The following is a 21,231-nucleotide window of genomic DNA, read 5'->3' as shown; positions in this document are numbered from 1 at the left end:
CATCTCATCAGTCCATAAAACCTTTGAAAAATCTGTTTTCAGATATTTCTTGGCCCAGTCTTGACGTTTCAACTTATGTGTCTTGTTCACTGGTGGTGGGGTTTCAACCTCCCTTACCATGGCCATTTCTGAGCACTAAACACCTTTAACTTCTGGGAGGTCCAGGTAGGTTTCAGTTCTGGAAAATGACAGCATTGGAGGATAATGGGTTCCTGGTAGCTTCACGTTTGATTCTTCTCAAATCTTTGGCAGTTAATTTGCGTCTTTTTTTCTTGCAACCCTGTTGACTATTTGCCCTAAAATGTTTGGTGGTTCTGTGATCACGCCCCAATATTTTAGCAATTTTAACAATGCTGCATCCTTCTGAAATACTTTTTACAATTTTTGACTTTTCAGAGTCAGTTAAATCTTATTTTTGGCCCAATTTGCCTGAGTAAAAGAAGCTGCCTAATAATTATGCAGACCATGATATAAGGTGTTGATCTCCTTAGGCCACACCCTCCCTCATTACGCAAATACACATCATTTGATATGCTTACATCCAATGAACGTTCAAGTTTATACAGCTTGAACTTGGACAATATGCATAAAAATGATAACTTGGTCAAAGTATTCATTTGCCTAATAATTGTGCACACAGTGTAGGAATAATGGTTTTGTTGATTTGAATTATTCTCGTTGAGAATAATTAGAATCCATGTAAATTTTTTTTGCTGTCTGTGCCCCTCAGAGTACATTCACCCTTGGTATTTTTCCAGGTTCGAGATTGGCTCTGACCCCCTGAACTTACCTCTAACCCCAGTTGCTGCTTTTTTGTACTCCAATGAGCTGTGGGCTGGATCACAGTCATGTAGACAGAAAGTAATGGGAAGTCCAAAATTTTAAAATTGTCACCAAAACAAGAGGTGAGGTCTGTTCCAATGATAACGATTTCCTTATTATATTGAGGTTTCTTCCCACTTTTTGTTGGGTATCTAGGATAGGAAACACTGGTTTATAGGATACAAAAAAAACTGGACTTGTCCATTGTGGGTTTGACTATGGAACTAAGTAGTTGCCCCTGTGCAGTGACCACACCCCTCATTGTAAGCAACTATCTTATAACCACGTCTCTTGTCCCTTTTGTGTTAGGAATATGGGCTTGGTTCTGGAGGTCACAAAAAAAGTTAGTTATTAAATTAGATGGAAGCTAACCCTGTTTTCACCAAACAATTGTTCTTACTGGCATTGTGTAAACATGCACTTTCAGATTGCACAAGTTGCTATGTTTGTGTCTAAAAAGCATGAAGGGGGAACTGATCAGGTGCTAACTTGTCTTTGGGGGCCATCTTGAACAGTTGATTCTTACCACTAGCAGGCTCAGCCAGGGGCCACAATGGAGGGTTTAGAGGTATACAGTTCCCCAGTCAGATGAATATACTCTTGTGTTAGTACAGGTTTATTTTGAGGTACCTACAAGGTACTAGATACTTTCTGCTGCCCATATTTACTGCCACCTTTCCAAACTACCTCTAATATAACTGCTGCCCCTACAAAATTTGTGGGAAAAAAATAATCAGTTTATTAATGAAAGAAGATTCTTGCACTCTGCAGTGTGCACCACAGTGTGACAGCTTCTGAGGTTTGGCTGTGTGTTTGTGGCAAGTGTTTGGCAACAGAAGGCTGGGGCATGTGTTTATGTCCCTTACTTCATTGTACAGAGATTTTCAGCAGGCAGTGATCCAAACCATGAGAAGAAGCAGTGAGTATAGACTCCGGAGGATGTTTACCGTACTGTGCTGGGAGAGGGTGTTTGAATACAGGTGTGTACTTCTTTCTTGAATACTTTTGGTAACCCTAAAGATCCGTTTTGATCTTGCTCCCCAGAATTGAAGTCACAAATTAATATTTATTTGCATTTTGTTTTAGGGATTTGTGCAGATTGGATTGTGTGAAAGGATATTTATTTTGAACATATTTTAAGCAAGCATGCACCTTGGGCCATTATAGTTCCCTAGTGGAACCTTAGTATATGTAATGGATCATCCTTTTGGAGAGTTAAATTTTTGGCTCATTCATGTACCTAGATTTCTCTGCATTCACCAACCAGCTGGCTGCATTCAGTCAAGTGTTATAGGAATTTTTAGTACAGAGATAATAAATCCTCATTTGCAGTGCAGTAAATATGGATCTAGACAAGGAACAGTGGTTCACCAATAGTAAATCGATGATGAATGGGAGAAGTGATTGAAAACAATCTGTGTCAGCCAAGATATCATAAGTCATAAATATGGTGAACATAAAGATACAGGCACAACAATGGCAATACGGCTCAGTGGGTAAACATGTGGGCCAGTCTGCCTACAGAATGTATCGATAAAGGTGGCAAATGTTGTGCATTCAGCTGCAAATAACCAGAGGTTTAACCACTTCAAGTCCGAACACTTTCACCCCTTCCAGCCCAGGCCAATTTTCAGCTTTCAGTGCTATCACACTTTGAATCGCGATCATGCAACACTGTACCCATATTTTTTAGCATTTTTTTGAGACAGATAAAACTTTATTTTGGTGGGATTTATTCTCTAGTGGGATTTGTATTGTTTTGCTATATAAATGTCCAAAAGTCCAAACATTTTGAAAAAAAAACTGTTTTTCTTATAAATCTTTGCAAATAAAAAATCTTTCTTCATAAATCTTGGTCAAAATGCATTCATCTATCTTTTTATTAAAAAAAAAACCCAAATTAGTTTATAACCAAAAATATATAATTTTTCAAAAATTATTTTTAATTTTTTTTTTTTTTAATTTTATTAGTTTTTTTTTTAACATACCGTCACCCTAGCAGTACAGTGTCACCATAGTGACACTGTACTACTTGTGGGGGATGATGATTTTTTTAAATTATTTACACTGATTGCTTTTACACCCATAAAGGCTGTAAAAGCAATAATTTCTCCTCTCTGGCTGCATTCTTGCAGCCATTGAGAAATACTGTGAGAGCTGTGATTGGTCACAGATTGTCACATGGAACAAGCCTTGTACCATGTGACCTCTGTGATCATTCACAGGTTTCACAAGCAGTAAGCAATGATGTCAGCAAGTGACATCTTGCTTACTATTATTCATGCGATCACTGATTGGCCAATCAGTGATCACTTGAATCAGGACATCACACAGAGGTCCCATACAGCGACCGATGTTCTGCTGTATCCTGATCGCGGTGCTGCGCGCTCCCAGGGAGAGCGCAAAGGCAGTGAATGTGGGGGCCATTTATAAACGGCCACCTGCTCCTGCAAGGCCGTTTATGTACATGGGCTGGATGGGAAGTGGTTAATCATTTGATACTTCATATTCACTCATCTGCTGCTTTATTAGGTACACTTTGCTAGTACCGGGTTCGACCCCTTTTGCCTTCAGAACTGCCTTAGTTCTTCAGGGCACAGATTCAACAAGGTGTTGGAAACATTCCTCAGAGATTTTGGTCCATATTGACATGATAGCGTCACGCATTTACTGCAGATTTGTCAGCTGCACATCCATGATGGCAATCTACCGTACCACCACATCCTAAAGGTGCTCTATTGGGTTGAGATCTAGCAAATGTAAAGGCCATTGGAGTACAGTGAACTCATTGTCATGTTCAAGAAACCAGCCTGCCCTGTTGATGCAAGGCAGAATGGATCCATGCTTTCATGTTGTTTACGCCAAATTCTGACCCTATCAGCTGAATGTTGCATCTGAAATCTAGACTCATCAGACCAGGCAATGTTTTTTCAGTCTTCTGTTGTCCAATTTTGTTTAGCTTGTGCAAATTGTAGCCTCTGTTTCCTGTTCTTACCTGCCAGGAGTGGCACCCAGTGTGGTCTTCTGCTGCTCTAGGCCATCTGCTCCAAGGTTTGATGTGTTGTGCATTCAGAGATGGTATTCTGCATACCTTGGTTGTAATGAGTGGTTATTTGAGTTACTGTGTCCTTTCTATCCTATCGAACCAGTCTGCCCATTTTCCTTTGACTTCTTACATCAACAAGGCATTTTTGTCCACACAACTGCCACTCACTGGATATTTTCTAATTTTAGGACCATTCTCTGTAAACCCTAGAGGTGGTTGTGCGTGAAAATCCCAGTAGATCAGTTTTTGAAATGCTCAGACCAGTCCATCTGGAACCAACAACCATGCCACGTTCAAAGTCACTTAAATCCCCTTTCTTCCCCATTCTGATGCTCGGTATGAACTTCAGCAAGTTGTCTTTACCATGTCTAGATGCCTAAATGCATTGAGTTGCTGCCATGTGATTGTCTGATTAGCAAAATGTGTTACCAAGCAATTGAACAGGTATATCTAATAAAGTGGCTGTTGAGTGTATGTGCCCTTGTGAGTTTATTTTTCTCATGAAGTGACTGCTAGTGGTCATGTGTGGTTCCTCATTTTTTTTTTTTTTAAAAGGCTTGAAGAGAATATTGCAAATGTGAAAGTATAACTGTTTTGTTTTATGGATAAACAAAGAGGGATTAGAACACCTGTTAGGCGTTTATTACTGTCTGTGTCCATGTGAGAGAGATTCACTCTTTGTTTGTCATGTTTATCATTATCAAGGAAAGTGAAAGTAAAGAAAAATGCCAATTTTTGGATTGTCCCCAGAACAATAATAAAGGGAAAATCTTCCAATGGGAACAATTTTCTCACTTTGGAAGGACTAACTCTTTTGGTTATGGGACAGGAAATGAAGGGATATTTCCCCAATGGGGTACAGATGGGGATAAAAACTGACAGGAGTTATAACCCTCCCATACTCCATCCAAAATAAAAAAAAGTATATGTGCTTTTAGTTCTGCTTGAAGAGTGTGCAATGAATATAATGAAAGTGAAGAATACTGTGCAAAGTGCAGTAAACCTAGAGTAACCAATGACAATTCTGAGCAGTTGATCTGAATGACTTCCCTTTGTACATCACCTTTTCTTTATTCACTGCTTCAATAAATGTGTTTGTAGGAGTGTGTATGGGTGTAGGAGATTGTTTAGTTTTTTACTTTTATGCAAGTCATCTAAGAAAGCTAGTGCCTTTACTAATTACCTGCTCTGTGATCTGTAAAACTTTTCCTTATTCTATTATTTTATGTATAACGTCTAACAATTCCACTAGGGTTGAAATACAAATATTTAGCAATTGCTGAATACATACTGTATGCTTTTCAGTCAATATAAACTGTATTTTAGTGTTGGCAACCCTTGTCTCTAATCTCTCTGATTTTGTTCCTAACAGGGTGACATGGGTGCTGTTGGAGTCATAGGCTTCATGGGACCTAAAGGTTTGAAGGTAGGTCAACAATACAGAATCTACCATAACTTGTCAGTTTAGCATTAGCCTAGCCAAAGATGGACAGGTCTTTTAAAAAATGACAGGCAGAGAGAAATCTGCTCTATATCTGTAGCTCCAGGAAAGTTTTTTCTTTGTTTAATTCCCCCCTAACAGCTTGAAGGGATGTGCTCTCATTTAAACTCTTCTGCTTCCTAATTTTCCAGCAAGTTAGAAAATATTTGTGAGTTCGGATAAGCACTTCCAACATCATTCTCATAGTGGTACCCAATCTCTGATTGAGCAGCCCAATGGGATGTCCAATCTGGGTGGGATAATGCCATTTATGTTGGTCATATACACATCAGTTTTATTTCAACCAGGACCAAATCATATGCAATGCTGTGAAAAGGTATTTGCCCCCATCCTGATTTTTTGCATATTGATTGCAAACAAGATTTGTTATTTTGCACACACAAAAAAGTATTTTTCCTTACAAAGACCATGTTGCAAAAATGAATACACCCCAATGAAAAGTCTTAGGAGCAAAGCTATATTTTAGACAATAAAATCCTAATTAACAAGAATTCAACTACAGGTGAGTCCAATTCTTCATTAAACAGGTGTCCAGAAGACAGTTGGTTATAAAAGGGCGTTACTTAACAAAGAAAACCCCTTCCCATTTCATGCTGTCAGCAATGGCACCATATGGAAGAGAAATGTCATAAGCCCTGAGAAAGAAAATCATTTCTATACACAAGAAAGGTGAATGCTACAAGAAGATCAGCAAAGCTTTACTTATCAGCCCAAATAATGTAGCAAAAGTGATACAAAAATTCAACAAAGATAGATATGCAACCATCTCACAGAGAGGTCCAGGCCATCCACAGAGGTTAACACCTCGACAGGAGCATCTTCTGATGAGAAGGGTTGAAGAAAGTAAGTTCACTGCAATTAGCTAAAGAAGTAAAACGCCAAACTAGGATGATTGTTTCCCATGAGACAATACGGTGTACACTGCAGAGGAATGGCATGCATGGGTGTTATCCACGAAGGAAGCCTCTCCTTAAGCTCAAGCACAAAAAAGCCTGCCTGGAATTTGCCAGGGCTCATGCTGAAAAAGAAGATTACTGGGAACTCTGCACTCTGGAGTGATGAGACCAAGATAAATGTTTTTGGAACTGATGTCTTCAAAGTGTATGGCGTTGTAAAGGTGAGGAGTAAAAAGAAAAATGCATGGTGCCTACAGTGAAACATGGTGGTGGCAGTGCCCTTCTGTGGGGCTGCATGAGTGCTGCTGGTGTTGGGGAGCTGCATTTCATTGATGGTATCATGAATTCACAGATGCATTCCTCTATATTGAAAGAGAAGATGCTACCATCACTCCATGCCCTTTGTCGTCGTGCACTTTTCTAACATGACAGTGATCCAAAACACACATCTAAGGCCACTGTTGCATTTCTAAAGAAGAACAGGGTGATAGTGATTCAGTGGCCAAGTATGTCTCCTGATCTGAACCCATTGAACACCTATAGGGAATTGTGAAGAGACAAGTTGAGCATCACTCTCCATCCAGCATCAAGGCTCTAAAAGAGGTTGTTCTTGAATAATGAAAAAAAGATGTTGCAATAGTGGAGAAGGATCTGGGAGTTCTGGTAGATCACAAGTTTAAAAATGACATGTAATGCCAAGTTGCTGTTTCTAAAGTGAGCAAAATCCTCTGTTGTATTAAAAGAGGTATAGACTCCGGAGAGAGAGATATCATTTACTCCTGTACAAATTATTAGTAAGACCTCATCTGGAATATGCAGTTCAATTTTGGGCACCAATTCACAAAAAGAACATGGGGGAACTTGAGAAAGTACAGAGAAGGGCAACCAAACTGATACGGGGCATGGAGGAGATCAGCTATGAGGAAAGATTAGAGGAACTGAATTCTCTCTTGAGAAGTGGAGATTAAGGGGGGATATGATCAACATGTATAAATACATCAGTGGTTCATATAGTGAACTCTGTGTAGAGCTATTCACTCTGAGATCATCACAGAGGATTTTGTAAGTTTGCCCACTGACAAATAAATGAAGGGTCTATAATTTTTATCATAGATGTATTTTAAATGATAAACAGAATATCAACCAAAAATCCAGAAAAAACACATGATACAAATGTTATAAATTGAGTTGCAGTTCAATGAGTAAAATAAGTATTTAATCCCCTACCAACCAACAATTCTGGCTCCCTCAGACTGGGTATGTGCTAATGTGGTACACAGATTAGTCCTGTCAATTTAAGAAGGTGCTCCTAACGACAACTCATTATGTGTATAAAAGACCCCTGACCACAGAATCTCTTTGTTGGGCACAACCATGGGCAAGACAAAAGAGCTGTCAAAGGACGTCAGGGACAGGATTGTAGACCTGCACAAGGCTGGAATGGGCTATAAGACCATCAGCAGGAAGCTCGGTGAGAAGATAACTGTTAGAACGATTATTCGCAAATGGAAGATATACAAAATAACCATCAATCACCCTCGGTCTGGAGCTCAATGCAAGATTTCACCTCAGGGGGTAAGGATGATCATGAGAAAAGTGAGGGATCAGCCCAGAATTACACAGGAGGAGCTTGAGAATGATCTCAAGGCAGTTGGGACCACAGTCACTAAACAAACCATTGTTAACACAATACGCAGCCATGGATTGAAATCCTGCAGCACCTGCAAGGTCCCCCTCCTCAAGAAGGCACATGTAAAGGCCCATCTGAAGTTTGCCAATGAACATCTAAATGTTTCAGGGAAGGATTGGGAGAAGTGCTGTGGTCAGATGAGGCCCAAATTGAGCTCTTTGGCATTAACTCGACTCGCCGTGTTTGAAAGAAGAAAATTGCTGACTATGAGCCTAAGAACACCATCCCTACAGTCAAGCACAGAGGTGGAAACATTATGCTTTGGGGCTGTTTCTCTGCTAAAGGTACAGGCCAACTTTGCCCCATTGAGGGGCCAATGGACAGGGCCATGTATTGTAAAATCTTGGATGAGAACCTTCTTCCCTGAGCCAAAACACTGAAGATGGGTTGTGGATGGGTCTTCCAACATGACAATGACCCAACACATACTGCTAAGACAACCAAGGTGTGGCTCAAGAAGAAGAACATTAAGGTCATGGAGTGGCCTAGCCAGTCTCCAGACCTTAATCCTATAATAAATTTATGGAGGGAGCTGAAATTCCAAGTTGCCAAGCGACAGCCAAGAAACCTTAAGGATTTAGAGAAGATTTGTAACGAAGAGTGGACCATAATCCCTCTTGAGATGTGTGCAAACCTGGTAACCAACTACAAGAAACGTCTTACCTCTGTGCTTAACAACAAAGGTTTTTCCACCAAGTACTAAGTCATGTTTTGCTTGGAAATCCAATACTTATTTTACTCACTGAACTGCAACTCAATTTATAACATTTGCATCATCTGTTTTTTTTTTTTATATATATTCTGTCACTATCATTTGAAATACACCTATGATAAAAAATATAGACCCTTCATTTCTTTGCAATTGAGCAAACTTACAAAATCTGCAGGGGATCAAATAATTATTCTCCCCACTACGTGCGTGTGTGTATGTATGTGTGTGTGTGTGTGTGTGTGTGTATATATATATATATATATATATATATATATATATATATATATATTTATATTATATATAAAAATTAATCTTTAGATGAAAATTGCTAGAAAATGGATGCGTATGTGACCAGCATAAGACTAAGTATAAACTCTGGGGTGGGCGCAATCATGGCACACACATAAATTCATCACAGGTTTCCTTAGTGTTGCATTTCTGTATTCTCTCTAATTTACTCCTTCTATACTACTAAAATGACCATTCTGTAGCATTAGAATCACATTTTTAAATATATAAATGTCGGCTTTATTTTTTACAGGGACTGCCGGGAAACCCAGGAGAATCTGGACTGAAAGGTGATAAGGTGACCAGAATACTCCCTTACTGCATTGTGTTTTGCATGCAAAGACTCTAATATTCCCCAGTTGTGAACATTATTGTGGATTTAATTTAGGTTTATGCTTTGGCTTCAATACTGCCAGTCATAGCACAAAAAACAAGCATAGAGATGAGGAATTTTGACTTTTCTGTAATGCTTATTTGCTATATGCTTTCTCTGCTTTATTGACTCAGAAATACTGAAGCCAAGCAAAGCCAGACGGCTACCATTGCCTGGAGTAAGTCATCAGTGGCAGGAGGTACTCATTATGAGAAAAGTATAGGGGCTGCTCTTTCTGGCTTCCTTCTGAAAATGATAATTTCCTAGATGCAGACACAGCTGCTTACATGTACCCACTCATCCAAATGGTTACGTACAATTACTGACCCTAGACGCAGCCGGTCTGCATTTAGGAATGGCATTTCTCTAGTCATGGTTAATCAGCCAATTTGTATGTGACCAAAGCTCAGAGTGTGGCTGCACGCAGAGGTGGCATTCAGCTACCTTTGAATGCAGCAGGCTATTCATTCCTGTCCGCCTGTATGAATGTAGCATTAGGAGCTTAGCTCCTGTGTTTACATTGGAGTTTGGAAGGCTGCTGAGTCAGTTGAGTGAGGGGGACACAGGGAACTGAGCTGCTGAGAGAATGACTTTTGTACTTTTGCTGTAATGGAAGGATGAATTGCTCCACTGTGGCAGCAGCTCCAGAGGACACTGATGGCTTGTTCAAAGCTGATCTTACTGCTGAAGAATATTTATTTCTAAACACTTTGATTAACTCCACTTTTGTTAAAAAAACAAAAAAAAACAATCCTTTCTGAGTAAACAATGTAAACTGCAGGAATTTTAACAAATGTTATAGCAGATTACTACTTTTTGCTGCTGTGAAGAAATAGCTGTTTATTTCACTTGACTGATTGCCCTTGGATTATGAATGGGGGGTGACGGTTTTATTATAATCAGCTAGTGCTCTCTGTGTTCTATTGAGTATTCAGTGTCTGCATCTGTTTAGAAGTATTTAACCCATGCGGAGTATCTCACTAAAACTACCGTTACAGGGGGGAGCTAAAATTTGACTTGTATCTTAGTGTACACTTCTGAAAATATCAGTGAGCCAATCACACAAGAAGGAAACTACATTTCTGGAGGTTTTCTGTACATCAACAAAGTCCAAATGAATCAGTCCACAAAATGATCACCCTGTGAGGAAAACTTGTGCAGAATGAATAACTATATGTGCAGTGCTCCCCTCTCAGGTGTGCACTCACCAAAAAGTGTTGCCTCCAACTCGCATGGTTGGCACACTAGGCTTTAATAGACAATTTTCCAAGAAATAAATCAAACCACTGTAATTTTTTATTCTCCTTATATCTTGAAATATTAGAATCCCAGGACAAGCGCTCCTGAACTTCAGTACACAAATTCCTCCTCCTAATTCTCCATACTCAAATGACGATGTAAGAAAAAAAAAACGAGAAAGCCCCAAATGGTGCAGTACCAACTAGACGATTCTTTATTACCACAATAGAATGCCACTTAGTCATGATTAAGTCGGAAGTGACGAAACGCGTCAGTGCGTGGCTGTGCTGTGACCGGAAGTGACGCTGCCCGAAACCGGAGGTGACGCAGGAGCATCAGAGATCGAAGGCTGGCGGGGGTGAGAGCACTGATTCGGCTTTCCTTACACTAAGAGCTTACTAAAGCTAACATCTTTGGGCTTTTCACTTATTTACATCTTGTAAGTGGCATTCTATTGTGGCAATAAAGAATCATCTAGTTGGTACTGCACCATTTGGGGCTTTCTCGTTTTTTTCTCTTACATGGTCATTTGAGTATGGAGCATTAGGAGGAGGAATTTGTGTACTGGAGTTCAGGAGCGCTTGTCCTGGGATTCTAATGTTTCAAGATATAAGGAGAATAAAACATCACAGTGGTCTGATTTATTTCTTGGAAAATCGTCTATTAAAACCTAGTGTGCCAACCATGAGACTGGGAGGCAACACTTTTTGGTGAGTGCACACCTGAGAGGGGAGCACTACACATATATTTATGTATTTATTCATTCTGCACAGGTTTTCCTCACGGGGTGATCGTTTTGTGGACTGATTCATTTGAACTTTTCTTTTTGGAATATAATTATTATTAATTATTGTAATTTCATCAATTATTTATTTGTGTGGAAAATATTATTCACTTTATTTACATATTCTTGTAGAGTTTGTGCACTGACAATTGATTTATGCACCACATAAATACTTTCTATAGTGTTTTTTTTCTTCCTTATTTGTTTATTTTTTAAAGTGGAAGAGTAGTGGTTATACAGAGACATTATTTAATAGTGATAAGTATCACTCATTTATACATTCAGCGCAGTTTGTTGGTTATACACCTTCATAACTTTCACAAAACATGCATATGTCTTAATATGACCAAATAATACAACTGACTTTCTGCAGAGTTAAATGTTTGATGCAGTCATCAAACTTGTTGAAAAGTACAACAACTTTTTACAATGCCATAATTTTGTTTGCAGTCATATAATAGGGAGCTGGGTTTGGTGGCTAAACAAATTCATGTATACAGCTTGAGATTTCCACAGGTATGAATGAAGGTTCTCCTCAAACATGACGTATGCAATGCTCTTGTAAACACTGCTGGACTTAGTTGGACAGCATCCAGAGCTTGCTGTTCTTGTTCAAAAGCACATGCAAATTTTTGTGGCCTGTTGCGGTTAGTTTTTAGTTTTGCTTTCCCTCTAATCTTTGCCTTGCGGCAAAGCCCAAGTATAAAATGGTTCCCTTTTCCTTCATGTACCTGCTTCTAAAGTCTGAAAACATCATAGAATAACTGTGATTTTGAGTATTTCTTCAGCCTTTTTGATATTGTTATTTTTAATGCATTAAGGTACTTTGTGATAAGAAATTCTAAAACTGAATTTACTTTTCATTATGCTACCATAAGGAACACACTATATGGCCAAAGGTTTGTGGACACCTGACCATCACACCTATGAGTTTGATGGACATATCAAAACTATTGGTACCAGTAATTTGGAGTAGGCCCCCTATTTGTACTTGCTACAGCATGTGTTCTTCTGGGAAGGTTTTTCACAAGATTTTGGAATGTGTCTGGGGGAAGTTTTGCCCAAGGAGCCAACAGAGTATTGTGAGAGGAGGTACAAGTGTTGGAATAGAAGACCTGGTTTGTAAACATTGTTCTAATTCATCTCAAAAGTATTAGTTACGGTTGAGATCAGGTTCTGTGCAGGCCACTTGAGGCACCCACTCCAAACTCATCAAATCATGTCTTCATAGAGCAAATTTTAAGCTCAATCATTGCTGAAACAGAAAAGTGCCTTCCCAAACTATTACCACAAGGTTGGAAGAGCATAATTGTCTGCAATATTTTTGTTTCCTATAGTATTAACAGTACCCTTCACTGGAAACACATAAACTCAAATTCAAAGGTTGTTGACATGATTTTGTTCACTCATTTGTATTTGTAAATTTCATCTTGCACTATTAAGCTTTGTAAACAAGCCTGTTTTTCAACATAACTGCTAACAATAGAGAGGTAAGCTTGTGAAAAGTTGCCCAGAGCTGCAGCTGCTGGACGAAGACAGCTGCAATCTGATATACCCAATCTCTCTTCTTCCTTACACATTTTCAAAAAGCGAGAATGCGGTAGATGGGGAAATATCTGCTTATGCATTTACCACTGGAACCCACCACTGCTTCTTTTGGGACTTGCCTGACCAAAGTTGTACATGTACTGCTCAGAAAGTTCTTCCCCTTTCTCACTAAGAAAAGAGAATGGTCATCCAGGTCCTACAGAAGACCTTCCAAAGAGTTAAGAAATTGGTAGCCCTGCAAGATGGGAAAGTTATTGACTGACCAGTGCCTGCATTCAGTCAGAAGAAGGCACTGTTTGGGTATTCTGATAGTTCCTGGAGTCTGTTTTCATTTCCTTAAGCCCTCAGGCTGAAAGAAATACATATGTGTATGGCCTGTTTTAGGGGATAGTGATGATGTTTCAAAACAAGCTGATCCCAAATCTCATAAAAATGCACTATGCAAAACGAGTGCATTCTTGTCAGATTGGGTTTGGGTTCCTCAACTTTCCCAGGATCTGAGTGACACCATGAGTGTGCAGGCTTATTTATCTCCTATGATATCTCTTTTATCAAGTATTTTTACACATAGGTGCTGGGCTACTAAATTGGGGTATCCTGTGTTTTTTGCAAGGTGTGCTTTAGGTCAAATGAAAAAGGTGAAGGCAGTCTGTAGTGTGTCATAGTGTATGACCTAAGTTACGTCTTGACTCATGTACATAGCCAGTTGAAATTCAGCTGTCCTTTGTTGTAGCGTGAGCTAGAGAGTACAAAAAATGTATCTTGATGCTGTAGGTAATTACTCAGACACTCTTGTTTCAGACGCTTTTTATACACAAGGCCCATAATGATCAAAACAATTCAAGATGTTCCCCTTGGAAAAGATTTTTGCTGACTTGCGGTTTGTGATTTCAGGGAATAGTTGGTTTGCCTAATATATAATTCCAGGGAAAAATTATAAACACCCAGTCAGACAACTCATTTTATTTTCCAACCTGCAGTGTGAAAATAACAGCTGGATTCTGATTCCTGTATTTGAATGTCAGCTACTCTCTTGTATCATGTATTGAGATACACTGACTGGCTACTGTATTAGGTATACCTTGCTAGTACCAGGTTGAAGCCTCTTTTGCCTTCAGAACTGCCTTCATTCTTCATGATATAGATTCAAAAAAGTGTTGGAAACGTTCCTCAGAGATTTTGGTCCATATTGACATGAGTTGCTGTTCTGCTTCTATCTCTAACCAGTCTGCCCATTCTCTGACATCAACAAGGCATTTTTGTCCACACAACTGCAGCTCACAGGATACTTACTCTTTTTCGGACCATTCTCTGTAAACCCTAGAGAAGGTTGTGTGTGAAAATCCTAGTAGATTAGCAGTTTTTGAAAAAATTCAGACCAGCCAGTCTGGCATCAACAACCATGCCATGTTCAAAGTCACCTAAATCCCCTTTCTTCCCCATTCTGATGCTTGGTTTGAACTTCAGCTAGTCGTCTTCACCATGTCTAGATGCCTGAATGCATTGAGTTGTTGCCATATGATTGCTGCCATTAGCTAATTAGCAATTTGTGTTACCAAGCAATTGAACAGGTGTACCTAATAAAGTGGCTGGTGTGTGTGTGTATGTATATATATGTATATATATATGTATATATATGTGTGTATATATATATATATATATATATATATATATATATATACACACACACACAAAAAGAAAACTTTTCATGGCTGCTGGATTTTGTATTTCTCATTTCTGACAGTGAGTTTTGCAATCCTCAGGTATGGCTTCACATGCTGACAGGATGTAAGATTATGTAAAGTATATGCAAAATACTTTGAATGCTACACAAACCATTTTATTTAAAAGTATAGCCAGCTAAGAATTTTGAACTGCCAATAAAATTAAGATGTTGCTTACTTGTAACCATGGCAATAGTACAATGCATACAGAGACTCTAGAAATCTCTTTCCCAGCTGGTATATTTGGCTTGGTGCTTTTCCCAGTATCCCCAGTACAATCTTTAGGCTCATGGCAGGAAATGCTTCATATCCATGATCTGTTAGACAGAACTGTGAAGGGATGCAATGAGATAAAGGTTTTCTCTTATTACAGTGGGCATATCATGTGATCATAAAAAGCAGACCCTCCTGTTTAGAACTCGGTTGTAAAAATTTACCGCAGTGGCACATATTTGTATTTACAGCATACAAACACGTAGGAATCTGCAGTGGCATATGTTAAAATCTTTGCATTGGATACGTGTTTTTAACATTTGCCAAGCATCTCCAACCGTTGTGTCTGAAAGGAACTGCTGAGTTGCGTGGCTCGTTTTCTGCTTCCTCATTCATCTGGTAGTACATTGCATCACCCTGACCAAGCTATGCTATCCCATTCCTCTGACTCGCAAGCCACATGGAGCTTCCAAAATGCAGGCATGAAATACTTTCCTGCATAGAGTGCCAGTGTGAACACAGCTTAAGCATTACTTCACAATTTCATATATTCGTAATCCTGTAATATTGTACTATATAATTTGGTATTTTGGCAATTATCATAAGAATGTATGTTGAAAGTCATTTCACATGCAGTAGATTGCCACACATTTTATCAGTTCCTAAAGCAGACCTTTCATTAAAATATAAGCACTGCTTATCTTGCATGCAGCCCCATGTAAAAGGTAATGTAAATGACTTGCTAATATAAAAGCTACTGTATATTACTAAAACTATGTAAATGAGTCTTCTTACACCCCAGATTCTAGCATGCTTACCTGGGAAAGTGGAAGTCACTAGGCCTCACCATGAGATCCTAGGAAAGCTAAAGATTCCAGATCCTGTGTTAAGGCATTCCTGCTCTGTGCTGGAGCATCTTCTCACAAGATTTGCGATCCTCATCTCTCCCATGATCCCATGGTGAGGGCCCAGTGATGTCACCATCGCCAACACAAATGAGTTGGAACTTGGGTTTTAATGACAGAGTTTTTTAACTAGTTTTTATGGCAATTTTTTTTTATTTGTAAATTTTAAACTGAGCCCTGCATAAAATTCTGATTCTAAATGCCGATGAGAACCATAAGGTGTATATATGAAGTGTGAAGTGTAGCACTATGGTGGAGAGTCACAAAGTGTGTAGTGAGAAGTTCTAACTGCACTTGCCTGGGTCACAGACCAGTTGACTCAGTCTTTACAGAGTAGTAGAAGAAATAACACGCATGTGCGTTACACTGTTGGTGGAAAATGAGTGACAGGACTCTGAAGCAGGAGGTTAACATCAAATTTTGCATAACAATTGGCAAACGTGTTAGTGAAACTTTAGCTCTGCTACAACAGGCTTATGGTGGACATTCCACAAAGAAATCAAAGGTTTTTTAATGGCATAGGCAGTTTAAGGAGGGGTGGGAAAATTTCTACAATGACGCAAGAAGTGGATAGCTAAAAACACAAAGGATGCATGCAACTGTGAACAGAGTGTGAACCCTCCTACACTCTGATAAAAGATTGGATTGTGCGAATGATGGCAGAAGAAATTAACATGAACAGGGAAACAGTGCGGCAGATTCTAACGGAGGATTTGGGAATGAAAAGATTTCCACAAAGATGGTGCCTCGAATCCTAACAAAAGATCAGAAAGAACGCCGTCTTCAAATTTCTTCCAATCTTTTAAAGAATGCAGAGGTGTTTGATTTTTTTTTTTTTATAATAGCCCATTCTGGGCTTTAAATTGTCGCACCTTGTATATAAGAGCAGAAAAAATAAAATAACATTTGTGAAGTAAAATATTGATTCATGAAGAACAGGTACTTTCAGTAGTTAGTATATCTAAATCCATGAACAAAAATATAATTTCTTTATCGTACAGTACAGGACACAGTGTTTCATCATGCCAGATAGGTTATATGCTGTCACCTTCAGGGGACTGGACACTGACAAAGTCACTGAAAGTTTTAAACACTCCCTCATATAATCCCTTCTACCATGTGCTCCTCTGTTTTTTGCTAGTGTCTAAAGGTGAAGGTGCATCCGACAGTGCACATATACGTGGTACTGTACACGTGTGGCGGACCATCTTACCCAGCTACTGTGCATGTGCCACTACCATTCTTGCCAGGCAAATGCTGCAGCTGTGGTACCACAGAAAGTGTAGTGCAACAGGGACAAAAGCATTCTGACAACATCGGATTTTCTGAAAATCACCAGGGATTGTGGACAGTTTTCCACCAATGAGAGTGGACACTGTGCGAATCTCCTTTCTTCTAAATTAATTGGAATACCCCATGGGGGCCTCATGGCGGACCCAGGGTACAGAAAGAAAACTAAATTTAGTCTGTCAGACATACAGCCCCTTTCCTCTTCCCCCAGCATAGTGTTTTTTTCCACAGGTGACCAAGGCACAGGGATTCCCTCCTCCCATTCTTCAGTCATGTCTATTATGACTCTGGGACTGCGTTTTCTGCGGCGCAACATTCTTCTTAAATGAGCAAAGAAAATTTTTTCTAATGCTTTTTTGGGCCATGCATTGAAGGATGCTTTATGCATGGACTAGAAACATCCAGAAAAGGTGTATTTTTCTCCTAAGTGCTTTGTACCCTGTGGACAAAGAAATTTACAAAAAATGGTTGGTTCCTGAGTTATGTCCAGCTATCTCATATCTCGATAATCTCTCATGGTCCCAGTGGAAGACTTGCCTATTTTTAGAGATCTGGTTGAAAAGTATTTTGAGACCTTGCTAAAGGCTAGGCTCAGTATATTGCAGTGGCCATGGCAGTTTGTCAGACTCTTAGGGTATGGTCCAATTCCTAGAGGAATTATAGATAATCCACAGCTTTCACATCTGTAGGACAAGTTTGTAAAAAAATTACTGAAAAGAATGCCATATGAAGGCGAACTCTTGTTTGGGGAATCTTTCGCTGCTTACATCAGGAAGATTATGGGTGGAAAAAGTAAACTTCTTCCCAATAAAAAGAAGATGAGGACCTCCTCGAGTAAACAGGTTCCCCTGACTCAGTCATCCTTTTTTTTTATTTCCCACAGGCTTCTTCATCCAAGACTAAACCAGGCAATTCCTTTCATAAGCCTTGGTCCTCCTAAACCTTTAAGTTGGGTCCCAAGTCCCCTTCAAAATGAAGAGGCACCCCCAATGGAATCATCCCAGGTTCATGTGTCCAGGAGGTAATTTCATTGGGTTAAAAACTAGAATTTCAGAATCGTCCTTTTCCTTGTTTTTAGTGGTCAAACGTAGCTTCATTGTCACATCTATAGTAGTGAGCTCTATAAAACCACAGCTTGGGGTTCCCCAGGGCGCAGAATCTAAGCCCCAGCCTGCTTGTTCACCAAGGCCCCTGATGGTGGGGATGGACTTGCAGCAGGCTGGGATCAAGTCGTGTCCCCAGGTACACCCAGCTGAGGTGGAGAAGACAGCTAGTGGGAGCAGGATGCAAGCAAGAAGACACAGGGAATCCAATGGGCAAGCCAAGGTCAGAACAGAAGGAAAACTAGCAAGGTCAGGAATGAAGCCGGGGTTGGTACACAGATGGACAACACAGAATTCACAGAGGAAACACATGGAAGCTCCAACAACACGAAGTTGCTCAGGCAAAGTGGGACAGACTGAGCATGTCTTAAATAGACAAACCAGCTAGGAGGCGGCCCAGGAAGTGATGAAAGGGAAAGACATAAAACCCAGGGAATAGCAGAAGATGCCCACAGGTGAGCACAGACAAACACACATGTGAAGGAATCAAGAGCAGCAAGGAGGTAAGAGTAAACACACAAGAGGCTGCAAGCTACCTTGTGACATTCATCACCTCACCAGGAGGATTTGGTAAAAGCTGTGTCCCAGCATCTGGCGCAGGGTGTAGTGATCTCAGTTTGAATAAGGTGACAAGGTTTATGAGAATCTGTGAGGTCAGTCATAGTGGCTCTATGGCTGGGGAAATTCTTATTGTAAATCAATATCAAGGATGCACACACGGCTCCCTGAGTCTTCACAAAGGTCTTGGTTCTGGTGCTGGCTTTACTGAGATCCAGGGGGGTTCATGCCTTAGGTTACCTGGACAACCTTATCCTGCAAGAGAGGTCAGCTCTTGCCTTAAGGGAGAACCTAGAAAGGACAATCCAGGTTTTGCAAGTCTTCGGTTGGATGCTAAACCTTTGGAAATTGATCCTGGAACCATCCCAATGCCTTGAGTATATGGTACTGAATACTACACAGAATAAGGTGTTCTGGCATAGGGGAAATGCCTCATGTCAGGAGCATGCACAGGCCCTGCGGTCCACTGTATTTCTTGGTGAAGGTCTTAGTGAAGATACTGGGAGTCATGGCATGTTTTGTATGCTCAGTATCATTCCAGACCTCTTCAGGACAACATTTTGATGGCCTGAATGAAATCATCACTGTTGCTGGATCACCTTTTCAACATATCCTCCAGGGCAAAGAACTCACTAATGTGGTGGCTATTAAGTCTGTCACTGGACTGGGCTGTTCCTTCTGTTGGCCTGAACAGTTCTGATCACAGATGTCAAGCTGGATAACTTATACTCAGAGGGAGGCTCGTCTTCCAATTAACATTTTAGAACTAAGAGTGATTCATCTTTCTCTTCTCTTGGATTGGCTTTCTCAATGGTCTTCTGGTCAGGATGCAGTCTGACAATGCCACTGCGGTGGCTTGTGTAGATTACCAGGGGGGCACAAAAAGCCACAAGGCTCAAAAGGAGACGGACATCATCATTGGTTGAAACTACCCATCAATTTTTGCTGTGTATATTACAGGAATGGAACTGTCACTGGGGAAATTGTCACTCGGAGGTGTTCAAGGAGATCTGTTCTCTCTGGGATGCTGACCGAACCATTTTGTGTCCAGGAGAAGGAACCCTCTCGCATTGGTGATGGATGCTCTGGTGACTCTGTGGGATCAGTTTCATCTGATTTATGTTTTCCCTGATTCAATTACTTTCACAAGTGCTTCACAGGATAGAGGTGGAAAGGGCCACAGTGATCCGGGTGGCCCCAAACTGGCCAAGAAGGACTTGGTTCTCAGAAGGCCTTCACATGTTGGTGCAACCACCCTGGCCCCTTCCGGACCCTCCAGATCTTCTATCACAAGTACCGTCTATCTTCACGTTCGCATGTTTTTTAATGTCATGACTGTTGAGGCACAGGTTCTATGGGAGGGGCATCTCAGAATCTGTGATCTCTACACTTCTCAAGACCAGAAAGTTTACTTCTTGTAAAGTGTCTATTTGTACCTGGAAGGCGTAATGCCCTTGGTCTAAGCAGAGAACGTTCACCGTTATTCTATGGGTCTCTACTTGCATTCCAGCAGTCAGGGCTGGATCAGAAATTGGCCTCGAGTCCCCTGAAGGATCAAGTCACAGCCTTTATTCAAGGTGTTGCTCATATCGCCCTACATCTTCCAACTCTAGTGACAATGTGGGACCTTCCTTTTGTATGTTCTCTCTTACAAAAACCTCCCTAGAACTGATATGAGATATTCCCTAAGTGGATCCTGCTTATAAGGTGTATATCCAGGTTGTTATTACCTCTGCCAGAAGGGTTTTTGAGTTGACTGCCCTATCCTATAAAGAAACATTTTTGGTTTAAGGTGGTGCTTCATTACATTTCCTTATTTGCCAAAGGTAGTTTCAGATTTCAATTTAAATGAAGATATTGTTTTACCTTTCGTATGCCAATCCCCAAAGGGTTCTAAGAAAGTTGTTCTTCATTGTTTGGACAATTTTGAGGGTCTACATTGCGATAACTGCCTCCAGAAAATTGGATTTGATTTTTTGTTTTACATCAGGGATCCACAATTGCCTGTTAGATTTGCCTGCTCCTATGGAGAAAGAACCTTCCCTTTCTGATTAAGGCTCATTCTATGAGAACTGTTGACATGTCTTAGGCATTTCTTGTCCTCCCTTTCTGATCTGATTAAGGCTCATTCTGCTAGAACTATTGGCATGTCTTGGGCACTTTGGTTGCATAATTATGCAAAGCTGCTACATGGTCTTAAGTGCCTAATTTTACCGTGTGGATGTTCAGGCTTTGGCTGATGCCAGTTTTGGCTGCATAGGTTAGCTTTGTTAGCCTAAGAGTTTGCATGTTGTGGGTTGTCCGCTTTATTGCTTTTTTTATTGCCAGTTGGTTGCCCTCCCGTCTATTACAGCTTTGGGCATTCCATCTGTTATGATGAAAACCTGCGTCCTGTACGATTTTTTTTTTTTTACGTACCTGTAAAAGTACAGTGCAGGACACAGGCCTTTGGTCCTTCAAAACTGAAGATCAAAAGGTAGGAGGGGTTATATGTGGGAGTGTCTTAAGCTTTGAGTGATTTTGCCAGTGTCCAGTCACC

General features: G+C 40.2%; 1 protein-coding gene across 2 annotated transcripts in view; it reads left to right on the top strand.

Annotated features, from left to right (window-relative positions):
- Window positions 1-21,231, top strand: part of COL27A1 (collagen type XXVII alpha 1 chain) — a 592,361-nt gene that overhangs the window by 245,458 nt on the left and 325,672 nt on the right. For both annotated transcript variants that reach the window (XM_089692938.1, XM_089692937.1), the window contains exons 15-16: window positions 5,241-5,294; window positions 9,209-9,253. In XM_089692938.1, coding sequence (XP_089549064.1) covers window positions 5,241-5,294; window positions 9,209-9,253 — 99 coding nt within the window. The remainder of the gene's footprint in view (window positions 1-5,240; window positions 5,295-9,208; window positions 9,254-21,231) is intronic.

This window comes from Staurois parvus, unplaced genomic scaffold (genome assembly GCF_062004578.1).
Source record: "Staurois parvus isolate SC_StPar_1 unplaced genomic scaffold, SC_StPar_1.0 ptg000608l, whole genome shotgun sequence".
Taxonomy (NCBI): Eukaryota; Metazoa; Chordata; class Amphibia; order Anura; family Ranidae; genus Staurois; species Staurois parvus.
This window is presented reverse-complemented; position numbering and strand designations above follow the sequence as displayed.